This window comes from Cimex lectularius, unplaced genomic scaffold, assembly GCF_000648675.2.
Source record: "Cimex lectularius strain Harlan isolate CLEC.00 unplaced genomic scaffold, Clec_2.1 scaffold14, whole genome shotgun sequence".
NCBI classification, from domain to species: Eukaryota; Metazoa; Arthropoda; class Insecta; order Hemiptera; family Cimicidae; genus Cimex; species Cimex lectularius.
In genome coordinates, this window is record NW_019392637.1 from 2,224,857 (window position 1) to 2,236,224 (window position 11,368).

At 39.0% G+C, this 11,368-nt stretch overlaps 3 protein-coding genes across 3 annotated transcripts; 2 read left to right on the top strand and 1 right to left on the bottom strand.

Annotated features, from left to right (window-relative positions):
* Window positions 1-1,284: 1,284 nt before the first annotated feature.
* On the bottom strand, window positions 1,285-6,296 carry LOC106671934 (ATP-binding cassette sub-family F member 2). The gene is made up of 8 exons (XM_014402929.2): window positions 5,883-6,296; window positions 5,130-5,525; window positions 3,430-3,800; window positions 3,256-3,351; window positions 3,010-3,189; window positions 2,595-2,927; window positions 1,683-1,886; window positions 1,285-1,615 (listed from the first exon to the last, which is right to left on the bottom strand). The coding sequence occupies exons 1-8, from the start codon at window positions 6,043-6,045 to the stop codon at window positions 1,496-1,498; spliced, it is 1,863 nt and encodes a 620-aa protein (XP_014258415.1). The 5' UTR covers window positions 6,046-6,296; the 3' UTR covers window positions 1,285-1,495.
* A 6-nt stretch (window positions 6,297-6,302) lies between these two features.
* LOC106671935 (ras-related protein Rab-18-B-like) lies at window positions 6,303-8,733 on the top strand. The gene is made up of 4 exons (XM_014402930.2): window positions 6,303-6,905; window positions 7,840-7,957; window positions 8,019-8,336; window positions 8,394-8,733. The coding sequence occupies exons 1-4, from the start codon at window positions 6,838-6,840 to the stop codon at window positions 8,511-8,513; spliced, it is 624 nt and encodes a 207-aa protein (XP_014258416.1). The 5' UTR covers window positions 6,303-6,837; the 3' UTR covers window positions 8,514-8,733.
* Window positions 8,734-9,869: 1,136 nt separating this feature from the next.
* Window positions 9,870-10,703, top strand: LOC106671936 (thioredoxin-like protein 4A). The gene is made up of 2 exons (XM_014402931.2): window positions 9,870-10,097; window positions 10,175-10,703. Exons 1-2 carry the CDS (start codon window positions 10,020-10,022, stop codon window positions 10,523-10,525), a joined length of 429 nt encoding a protein of 142 aa, XP_014258417.1. The 5' UTR covers window positions 9,870-10,019; the 3' UTR covers window positions 10,526-10,703.
* Window positions 10,704-11,368: the final 665 nt, after the last annotated feature.

The window sequence follows — 11,368 nt, forward strand, 5'->3', positions numbered from 1 at the left end:
GTTTTTATTTGATTGTTTTTAAGTTACTTTTTAATGGCAATGTTTTTGAAATAGCCATTAAAAAGACTGATTCTCAAAACACTCCAATGTTTTGGACAAAATTTTTCACTAATCGACCAAAAAAAGTTTATTCGTTTTAGTAATGTTGTCCGACAGTAGTAAAATAATACATTTTCCAAAAAAATGTTAGTTGATTTCTATTCTTTTATTATTTATCCTTGTAAATAAAGATTATTACAAAAAATTGCACCCCTAATTTTTACTACCTACCTCATCACGATTAAGTAGGACTATTTGAAAATAAAAAGTGTGCTGTCAGAAGTCAATAGTGAATGATTCACAGGTTTGATGTGTCACTCAGTCACTAGTGGATGAATCACAAGTGTGATAATAAAATCAACAACAATAGTTCTTACATAATATGTTGGCAAAGCACAATAGCTGTTGCATAATAAGTGTGATGTCAGCTAAAGTCAATAGTGGACGAATCACAAGTGTGATGACAGAACAAAAATCAATAGTTCTTGAGTAATATTTCAGCAAAAGTCAATAATTAATGCGCAATAAGTGCGATATGTCACTCAAGGTCAATAGTGGACAAATCACAAGTGTGATGATAGAACTAACGTCTATATTTCTTGCACAATATGTCTGCAAAAGTTGATAATTCATGCATAAGTGCAATATGTCACTAATAACAAGTGTTACATCCAAAAAAACAGTCAATAGTTCTTGCATAATAAATGTGATATTTTCACTAATAGTGGATGAATCAAAATTATAGTGTAATTTATAGTGAATATGTATGAAAGTGTGACATTTTGACGAAATTTCATAGTTTTTGCATAATAAATGTCATCTCAGAACCAGTCATATTTCTTACATAATGTGTCAAAAAAACAGTCAATAGTTCTAGCACTATAAGTGAGATATTTTGACTAAAGTTAATAATTTTTCATTATTAGTGCTATTTGTCAACCTAAGCCAATAGTGCATTTAACACCATTATGTTATCAGAAAACAGTCAATAATGATTGCATTGCAAGTGTGATATGTTGGTAAAAAGCAGTAGTGTATGCGGTCTTTGGAGATTTTATGAGTTATGCAGACCACATTTTGTGACTTAAGTACTAAGATTTTGAATTAAAAAAAAAAATCGACAAATTTTTGAAAACTTTTATTTTTCAATAATCAACCATCGTCGCCTAATAGGAACGTTTAAAATTGGAAAATTTGGAGTAAATAAAAAAATTACTTTAAGAACAATAAATAATTAACGAACAATTAATATAATAATTTTTTGAATTAATATTAAGAATAAGAGGAATCCATGGGATTTCTCATTAAATTTTTTGCGTTACTTGTCAAATTTCATTATACAAGTGCTCTTATTTTGTTAATATTTATTTATTGTTGCAAATTGAGAAAGACGGTCGTTTCGTCATTACGAGAGAGAAAATAAAAATCGGGCTTTTTTGGTACTTTTCATTTTTTATTATTTCTTTTTATTTGCATCTTTAAGGATCTTGGCCTTGAGGTGCTCCTTGTATTCTTGGATACCGCCCTGCCATTTCGTGACGGTGCCCTTCTCACACACCCAAATCTCTTCGGCGACCTGGTGCAAAGAAAAAAAATCAATAAAATATTTCAAAATTATGACGAGCCGTCATTCGACTCCTCACCTGGCTTATGAGTCTGAAGTCGTGCGATACTAGCACCATCCCGCCCTCAAACTCGTTTATGGCGTCGGCCAGAGCATCGATTGTCTCCATGTCCAGATGGTTAGTTGGTTCATCGAGGAGGAGCAAGTGTGGCGCTTGCCACGCAAGGTAGGCAAAGACAACTCGGCAACGCTGCCCGTCTGACAGCTGTCGAATCGGACACACCTAAAAAATGCACAAGTGTCATTTTTAGTATATGAAAAAAAAATTCCTGATGACAAGTGCAAATGTCAATGAATCACAAATGTGATATATCAACCATAAGGCAATAATGGGCAGATAAAAAGTGTGATATATCAGCATAAGTCAATAGTGGAAAAAAGTGTGATATTTTGAGCAAAGTCAATAGTTCTTGCATTACAAGTGTGATGTGAACACCTCTGATCAATTGTCACACGGGGCTCCTGAAAATGTAAAAACAACACTAAACCGCAGTGGAAGTCAGATGTAGGGGAAAAATTCAACCAATGCGATCGAGAGCGTTTCCTACATAATGTTCTGACTAAATTCCGACCCTCCCCACCAACCAAGTGTGCGCCCAGCTTAATAGTTGACCTTAAGTCAATATTGAATGTACCACAAGTGTGATAATCCACCTTAAGTTATTAGTGAATGAATATAAAATGAGATGTCAGTCAAAGTCCATAGAAGATGTATGAAAAGCACAATGTGGCCAGTCAATAGACAAAATATCATAAGTGCGATATGTTATCCAAAGACAACAGGTCTTGCATTATAAGTGTGATATATTAAATGTAAGTCAATTGTGGATGTATCACAAGTGTGCTATGTCGGCCATGATGTACCATGGATTTTTTTTATAGGATGAGGAAATGAAAAGAAAATATTAGTAAGGGTTTTTATGTATTTTACCTGTTGCCTCCCTGTCAAGCCATACCGGCCGATGATCTTCCTCATCTCCTCTCGTTCTTTAACATCGGGGAAAGATTTTAACATGTAATCTAGTGGGGATATGTCGAGATCGAGGAGTTCGTGCAGGTGCTGGTGGTAGCGTGCTATCCTCAGATGCGAGTTCTTACGTATCATGCCCTCATTTGGTATCAGCTCGCCGTACAAGAGCTTCAAAAGGGTTGACTTGCCGGCACCGTTTGGCCCGACTAGTGCCACCCTCGTGTCGAGGTCGATACCAAATTCGAGATTCTTGTATATCCAAGGCGTCAGATCGGAGTAACGGAAGCTGACATTCTGCGTGCACAAAATAAAGTTTCATTTTGATCTCGTCATTATGGGAATAAAATTGTATCAAACGATCTTTCAAAAGACTCACCTGAACCATGATGACAGGCGGGGGTATTGTGCCACAGGACGGAAAATAAAATGTAACTGTCTTATCGGTTATAACCTTCTCGGTCAGGCCCTGGGCGACCATCTTGGCCAGAGTCTTCTCCTTCGACTGCGCCTGTCTCGCCAATTTCGCAGAACCATGGCCAAACCGTGCAATGTAATTCTACAATATAAAAAAAGTATAGATTTATTCAAAATAGATCGGGAAGTGGAAATGGCTTGTACATACCTTCATGTGGGCAATCTGATCTTGTTCCCAGTTGTACTGCTTCATCTGATTTTCAAGAAGCTCCAGCCTCGTACGTACAAAAGCGTCATAATTACCCTAAATTAAAACAATAAAAAAATATATATATAACAAAACTTCTCCAATACAATGTGTTGGGTATTTTTTACAACTTACAGTGAAATATTTAAGCCTTTTCTTGTTTAAATGAATTATATTCGTACAAACACCATTCATGAAATCCTGCGAATGCGATATGATAACGAGAATCCTTTTATATGTTTTGAGCTCTTCTTCGAGCCAGACACAGGCGTCCAAGTCAAGGTGGTTGGTCGGCTCGTCCAGAAGGAGGAGATGCGGTTTGACGTAGAGCGCCCTTGCGAGGGCGATGCGCATGCGCCAACCTCCGGAGAAGTCTTTCGTCTTCTTCTGCTGCATCTCTTTCGAGAAGCCAAGACCGTGGAGTATGTAGCCGGCTCTAGCCTGGGCCGTGTCGGCGGCCAGGTCATCCAACCTTTCATATATGTCCATCAACTGTTCCTGCGATTCTATAATGACAGAGAAAAAAAATGTTTTAAAATGCTGTCATATAGTAAGTAGTGCGAAAGTGATATTTTGACCAAAGTAAAAAGTTCTTGCATAATAAGTGTGATTATATTCATATCATACATACACACTATATATATAAGTCAATAGTGGAAAAAAGTGTGACATTTTGACCAAAATCAACAGTTCTTGCATAATAAGTGATATGTCAACGTAAGTCAATAGTGTAAAAATGTGTGATATTTTGACCAAAGTCAACAATAGTGGGAAAAGTGGGATATTTTGACTAAATCAATAGTTCTTGCATAATAAGTGTGATTTGTCAACGTAAGTCAATAGTGGAAGAAGTGTGACATTTTGACCAAAGTTCTTGCACTATAAATGTGATATATCAATGCAATCAATAGTGGAAAAAAGTGATATTTTGACCAAAGTAAAAAGTTCTTGCATAATATGTCAACACAAGTCAATTCTTGTGCTATGTCCACGCCTGTCAATAACAGAAATAAGTGTGCTATGTTGACCAAAGTCCTTGCACTATAAATGTGAACTTAAGACATGTCAAGAATAAGACATTGCATGATGTCAGTCAAAAGTGGACGTAAGAAACAAAGTCAATAGTTATTGTACAATATGTTGGCCAAGGTCAAAGAGAATGAATTACAAAACATGTTAACCTAAGTCAATAGTGTAGGTATGAAAAGTGCAATTTTAGCCAAGTTAATATTGTATGTCTGATATTTTGGTAAAAGTCAATAATGCATGTCATGTCCAAAAAATGGCCAATAATTCTTGCATAATATGTCAGCCAAAGACGATAATGGATGTAGCACAAGTGCTATGCCTGGAAAAGTCAATAGTTCTTGCATAATAAATGAGACATTTTAACCAAAGTGAATAGTTTGTCCTTGTTTGCTTCACACAGGTATAGATTGAATGCTTCAGAGCTCCCATAATTTGTTCATAAATTATAAGAACGATTTATCAACGATTGTGAATGATTCAATAGTGTGGTGTAAAAAAAAATTCTTGCATAATAAGTGTGATATGTTGACCAAAGTCAATAGTGGCTGTAGCACAAATGTGGTATGTGACAAACAGTCAATAGTTCTTGCATTATAAATATGATAGGTCAATCAAAAATAAAAAGTTGATGTAGCAAAAGTGCAATGTCAACAAAAATATCAATAGTGGAAGTACGAGGTGTGATTTCGGAAACCAAGTCAATAGTTCGTGCATAATATGTCAACCAGGGTCAAGAGTGTGATGACAGGTGTAAGTAAATCGTGGATGTGTTACTAGTTAGCAGAAGTGGTTGTATGCCCAATTACCATCGTCTTCGCATGCTACAAGCTGATCGGCGAGCTCCTCGAGCCGTACGCGCTCTTCATCAACTTCCATGACGCATTCGAGCGCCGTCTTGTCCGAAGCGGGCATCTCTCTCGTAAGATGGAATATGTCAATGTGGTCCGGTATCGGTACCTCACGGTTGCCTAGTACGGCGAGCAGGGTTGATTTGCCACTACCGTTGAGCCCGATGACACCATAACGTCGTCCGCAGTTGAGCTCGAGCCGCGTGTCCTGGAGCAGTTCACAGCCGTGGAAGGTAATGCTGAAATTATCGATTTTGACGTCCCTCGACCTCGGGTGTACGGCGAGCGAGCCGGTGCACGATCTTGCCTCAGCGTTCAGCCTCGCATCTGCTTCCAATTTCAAACACAATGCCTCTGTAAAAAAAATTAAGTTGGCTAGACTTATACCACACAATGACAACACTGACAAATATCGCAGTCTTTAAGATTTGACATAAGTCAAATCTATATGATATCATGACATAAATATGATTGACAAGACATGACAGAAATCAGATATGATTATTAATTTTTGTTAAGTTGTTTGGAAGGCTGGGAAGACTGAGACAGTTACATGGCGACCATGCAAGACTATAATTATGTTAATGTCTATCCAGATTAGACTGTTTTTTTGTTATTTCTTTAAAGTTTGTGTTTTTAATTGGCAAATTTTATAAAAAATTGGAGTTTAATAAGTGAAGGTTTTTCACTCTTTGTCCCACGCCGGCTCACCTTCCGCGCTCAGCTCCGCTGTCCCGTTGGATGCCCCTTCTGCAGGTTGGTCCTTGCCATCGCCGTTTTCTGCAGGCCTTTGGGCCGGCTTCTTCCCCGACTGCCTCGCCTTCGCTGCTTCCTTCTTCTTCTGGGCCTGCTTCTTCTTCGCGTCCGAGGGCATCGTCTCTCACTCTTTAGTCACACGGGTCAACGGATATCAAAAAAACGGATACGATCGCCGATTTGGATCTTTTTTTTCGTTTCTCTTCTCCTCTCGTTCGGATTTCTAGATTCGGCGAAGGAAATCTCGCCTTGGAACTGAGGAAAAAAGGACGTTAAAAAAAGGGGAAAATCGGCGACACGGGACCCGTCTCTCGGTCAAAAAGATAGAAGGAGCACGGTTTCGGGTCGTGGCCACCGGCGTATCAAGAAGGCACACGCGAACAGGTACACTTTCCACGATTAAACTCTAAAATTATTAACATTACAGAAAAAAACTCAAAAACTAAAAAATCTAAATCGATAAAAGAATCTAGTTTGAAAAAAACACTAATAAATAAACAAAAATTAACTCAACATCCAAAAACAGTCGGCCATTATTCTATTTTCAAAAACTACCAATTTGACTGTTTCTTTTAAAAAAACAACTAACAATTACCGTAAAAATATACAAAAAGACAATAAACTGTATTTAAACAAAAATAAAAGAAAAAAAGGACAGAAAAAAACCGAAAAACCTTTTTTTGTATAATGTTATCACGTGTTGGGAACAGTGACATCACAAGGCCAAAAGTGCCTGATCAGTGTGTAAACTTAAAATACTCGAACTGGGCCCCAGCTCAGAAGACCGAGTTGTATTTTCTAATTTTATTATCCTTAGAATATTTTTTTTTTTAATTTTTGTTTTAAACAGTTTTGGAAAAATCCCATACGATAATAAACCTAGAATAGGGTTTTTTTTGTATGAGCCGCGATGGAAGAGGACGTGCTGACCACTTTGAAGATACTCATCATAGGCGAGAGCGGAGTTGGGAAGTCTAGGTGAACGTTTTTATCATTTTTAACATTGTATTTGACCATTTTTTACAACGTCCGGAAAAAAAGAGACGTTATTAAAAAAACGAACATTAACAAATCAGTCCAGCCTTTGTTGTCCAATAGTGATTCACGGCCTTGAATTTAGTATCATGGTCTGGAATTGTCTTAGGCTAGTCGGTTGCATCACCGGATGCAATTTTGGTCTGGTCATTTATCCAAAAATTTCAATTGTACGGTGGTATCCGTACGTATCCATTGGAACGGTTTACTGGCTGATAGGCGGTCATGTTTACATTGAGTAAATTTCAATTTATTTTGTACATTTCAATGCGACTGCCTGAGGTCGGTCAGCGAACATACTGAAGAAACGGCTTCCATTCGACGTTCCGTTATCGAAATGGTCACTTTGCCAGTCATCATGTCTGTCGTTTGTCGATTTAAAATTATTATAGAAAGTTTTCTATGACAAATGTGTAAATCCAATCTGGCGGAATCTTCCTCAAGGTCGGATCATGAGACATGTCCGCACAGATGATTTCATTAGGAATAAACATCTTCCATACAAGATTGGGTTCCAAAATGGCTGCTTTGCCAATTTACCATCATGTCTGCCCTTGGTAAATTTATATATGTATCGGCAATATAGATTTACCTGTTGTAATTTCAATCCGGCAGAACCTTCCACAACGCCTAGATCATGGACATATTCCGTACGGAACGTTCAATTAGTTCTAAAACACCTTCCTGGCAAGATCTCATTCCAAAAAGGCCACTTCACGTGTACTAAATCATTATGATCCGATGGAACCTTTCATAAAGTCAGACTATAAGACGGTTTCTGGTGTGAATTTTTTTGCCAGATAAAATGGATAGATTATACTTGGCCTAATCTTCCGATGCTTCATTTCTAATCTGACGATATTTTTTTACTAAACAGTCTGCTGATGAGGTTCACTGAGGATAAATTTGATCCTGAACAATCGCTGACGATTGGTGTTGATTTCAAGACAAAAAAACTAACGATGGATGGTAATACAGTGAGACTTGCCATTTGGGTAAGGATTTTTATTATTAAAACAAAACATGTATGGATATGTATTTTTATATATTTACCAGGATACAGCTGGACAGGAAAGGTTCCGTACGCTTACACCCAGCTATTACCGTGATGCACAGGGTGCCATACTTGTCTACGATGTGACCCAGTCATCGACGTTCGCAAAACTTGAGACTTGGCTCACGGAGCTCGACACGTACTCAACCAAGTCAAACATCGTCAGAATGGTCGTCGGTAACAAGATCGACAAGCCCGGGCGGGAGGTGAGCCGAGATGACGGTCTCAAGTTCGCCAGCCGGCACGCGACACTTTTCATTGAATCGAGCGCCAAGACGAAAGACGGCGTACAGTGTGCCTTCGAAGAGCTAGTGGAAAAAGTAAGAACAGGAAGCAAAAAAGTATGCTTAACAATACAATTTTTTGTTTTCTTTCAGATAATACAGACACCAGGCCTTTGGGAATCGTTCAACCTGAACAAGACGATATCGGTCGACGGGAACGAAGGCGCATTGCAGACGACATGCGGCGGATGGCAACAGTGTTCTGTCGTCTGAAAAAAGGAAGGAAATCCACCATATGCGCCCGCTTAATAATCACGCCATTAAATCCTTCTTTTTTTCTTTTTAATCACGCATTTATACGTATATTTATACATAAATAAAAACTTACCTATTTTGTAAATACGTGCACACACACTCACATGTTTTTTATATATGTATTTATGATATAATCGTGAAAATAGGGAATATATTGTTTTATTTTTAATTGGTCAATAATTTTATTGTATCAATCTTTGCATTCAAAAATATATAATATTATTAAATTGATTTTATTTTTTGTTTCAATGTTTAAACTGTGTTCGCAAGTGTCAGAATGGTAAAAACAATCAGGAGAATGAACAGATTCATAAGAGTTTGCTCAGTTGATTTAACTAATCGTTCAGGGGAGTTGGCTCAGTTGATCTACTGATCGTTCATAGGAGTTGGCTCAGTTGATCTACTGATTATTCATGGGAATTGGCTCAGTTGATTTTCTTATCGTTCATGGGAATTGACTCATTGGTCTACTGATGGTTCGTGGGAGTTGGCTCAGTTGGGCTTCTGATCATTCGTGTAAGTTGGCTCAGTTGATCTTATCGTTCATGGGAGTTGACTCAGTTGGTCTACTGAACATTCATGGACGTTGGTTCAGTTGATCTAATGATCGTTCACGGGAGTTGGCTCAGTTGATCTATTGATCGTTCATGGGAGTTGGCTCAGTTCATCTACTGATCGTTCATGGGAATTGGCTCAGTGGATCTCGTTCACGGGAGTTGGCTCAGTGGATATCATTATTCGTTCATGGGAGTTGGCTCAGTTATCTACTGATCGTTCGTAGGAGTTGGGTCAGTTGATTTTCTTATCGTTCATGGGAATTGACTCATTGGTCTACTGATCGTTCATGGGAGTTGGCTCAGTTTGGCTTCTGATCATTCATGGGAGTTCGCTCAGTTGATCTATTTATCGTTCATGGTAATCGACTCCGTTGATATTCCCATCTTTCATGGGAGTTGGCTCATTACCGTTCATGAGAGTTGGCTTAGTTAACACATACCGAATAGTCATAATCTTCGCGCAAAGCAAGCATACGGGCATATTTGTACGATACACAGAATATTTTTCCTTCGGATATATATGTTAAATACCAGAGTTGTCTTACATGCTAAGACGTATTGACAACGGGTGGCAGGTCTACCAGGCTGTCAGAAGGGGACATGGTTGTTGTGATATTTGACTTTATTTACGATATACGCCCGGTCTCGCTTGGGTTCCCGTTTAATTTGTTGATTATTTGTTAATTAAATCGTATAGAAATTTAAATTAATTTTTTGCCGGTTTATTTGGTTCGCAAAACGGAGGAATGAGTGACGTCATTACGGGTAACCTCTTGCAATTGGTAACCTTCGTGCATCTTCTCGATACGGGTCGCTCGGCCAACTCAGCATACCGGCATAGTTTTACGCCGAATCCCAGCTTATTTGCTTTCTTTTGGATTGATTTTGTATTATATAAGCAGCCAACATGTCTTATATGCTGAGTCACCTTCACAACGGATGGCAGGTCGACCAGGCCATACTGTCAGAAGAGGACAGGGTTGTTGTAAGTATTGTCTTTTTCTCGATCCGCACGTCCTCGCTCGTTCAATTCATTATCCAATAGGTTTGTTTTCCGCCCAGGTGATCCGTTTCGGCCACGACTGGGACCCGACGTGCATGAAGATGGACGAGGTGTTGTACAGCATCGCGGAGAAGGTGAAGAACTTCGCAGTCATCTACCTCGTTGATATAACTAAGGTGCCCGACTTCAACAAGATGTACGAACTGTACGACCCGTGTACGGTCATGTTTTTCTTCCGCAACAAGCACATTATGATCGATCTCGGTACGGGGAACAACAACAAGATCAACTGGGCCCTCGAAGACAAACAGGAGATGATAGATATAGTCGAGACGGTCTATCGAGGCGCGAGGAAGGGACGGGGTCTCGTCGTCTCGCCGAAGGACTACTCGACCAAGTACCGATACTGAATCTTGAACAAACCGAGTCATTCGGTCGTTTGGAAAATCACTTGGGTGTTTTTTTCAAATAGCAGTCTGAACCTGACACCAGGATCGTTTCATATTGAAATAACATTTTTTATATTTTGTTTTTTAATTTGTATACAAATTGCCATTTTAGACAACATTATACAGTTGTAAAAGTATACTTGTATGATTTGTTTCTCTTGAAAATAATTCCCCTTCTTTCCCTGCATTCCTGAACTGAGCGAACTCCCATGAACGACCAGTAGATACACTGAACCAACTCCCATGAAAGATGGGAATATCAACTGAGTCGACACCACCATGAACGATCAATAGATCAACTGAGCCAACTCCCATGAACGATCAGGGCCCAACTGAGCCAACTCTCATGAACGAATAGTGAGATCCACTGAGCCAACTCCCATGAACGTTCAGTAGACCAACTGAATCAACGCCCATGAACGATCAGGAGCCCAACTGAGCCAATTCCCATGAATGATCAGAAGCCCAACTGAGCCAACTCTCATGATAGATCAGAAGCCCAACTGAGCCAAATCCCATGAATGACCAGGGGTCCAACTTCCATGAATGACCAGGGGTCCAACTTCCATGAATGATCAGTTGATCAATTGAGCCAACTCCCATGAACGATTTGTGAGATCAACTGAGCCAACTCCCATGAAGGATTAGTGAGACCCATTGAGCCAACTCCCATGAATGATCAATGGATCAACTGAGCCAACTCCCATGAACTATGAATCGATCAACTGAGCCAACTTCCATGAATGATCAGTAGATCAATTGAGCCAACTCCCATGAACGATGAATCGATCAACTGAGCCAAAT

What these genes read in the sequence shown, in the direction of transcription:
- LOC106671934 (XM_014402929.2), bottom strand. Translation starts at nt 6,045, where the DNA reads ATGCCCTCGGACGCGAAGAAGAAGCAGGCCCAGAAGAAGAAGGAAGCA. An exon ending in TGTAGCATGCGAAGACGATG is followed by an intron (nt 3,801 to 5,129) that starts GTAATTGGGCAT and finishes CTGTCATTATAG; the next exon opens with AATCGCAGGAACAGTTGATG. An exon ending in AAAGGCTTAAATATTTCACT is followed by an intron (nt 3,352 to 3,429) that starts GTAAGTTGTAAA and finishes GTTTTAATTTAG; the next exon opens with GGTAATTATGACGCTTTTGT.
- LOC106671935 (XM_014402930.2), top strand. Translation starts at nt 6,838, where the DNA reads ATGGAAGAGGACGTGCTGACCACTTTGAAGATACTCATCATAGGCGAG. An exon ending in AGCGGAGTTGGGAAGTCTAG is followed by an intron (nt 6,906 to 7,839) that starts GTGAACGTTTTT and finishes TTTACTAAACAG; the next exon opens with TCTGCTGATGAGGTTCACTG. An exon ending in TCGAAGAGCTAGTGGAAAAA is followed by an intron (nt 8,337 to 8,393) that starts GTAAGAACAGGA and finishes GTTTTCTTTCAG; the next exon opens with ATAATACAGACACCAGGCCT.
- LOC106671936 (XM_014402931.2), top strand. Translation starts at nt 10,020, where the DNA reads ATGTCTTATATGCTGAGTCACCTTCACAACGGATGGCAGGTCGACCAG. An exon ending in CAGAAGAGGACAGGGTTGTT is followed by an intron (nt 10,098 to 10,174) that starts GTAAGTATTGTC and finishes TTTTCCGCCCAG; the next exon opens with GTGATCCGTTTCGGCCACGA.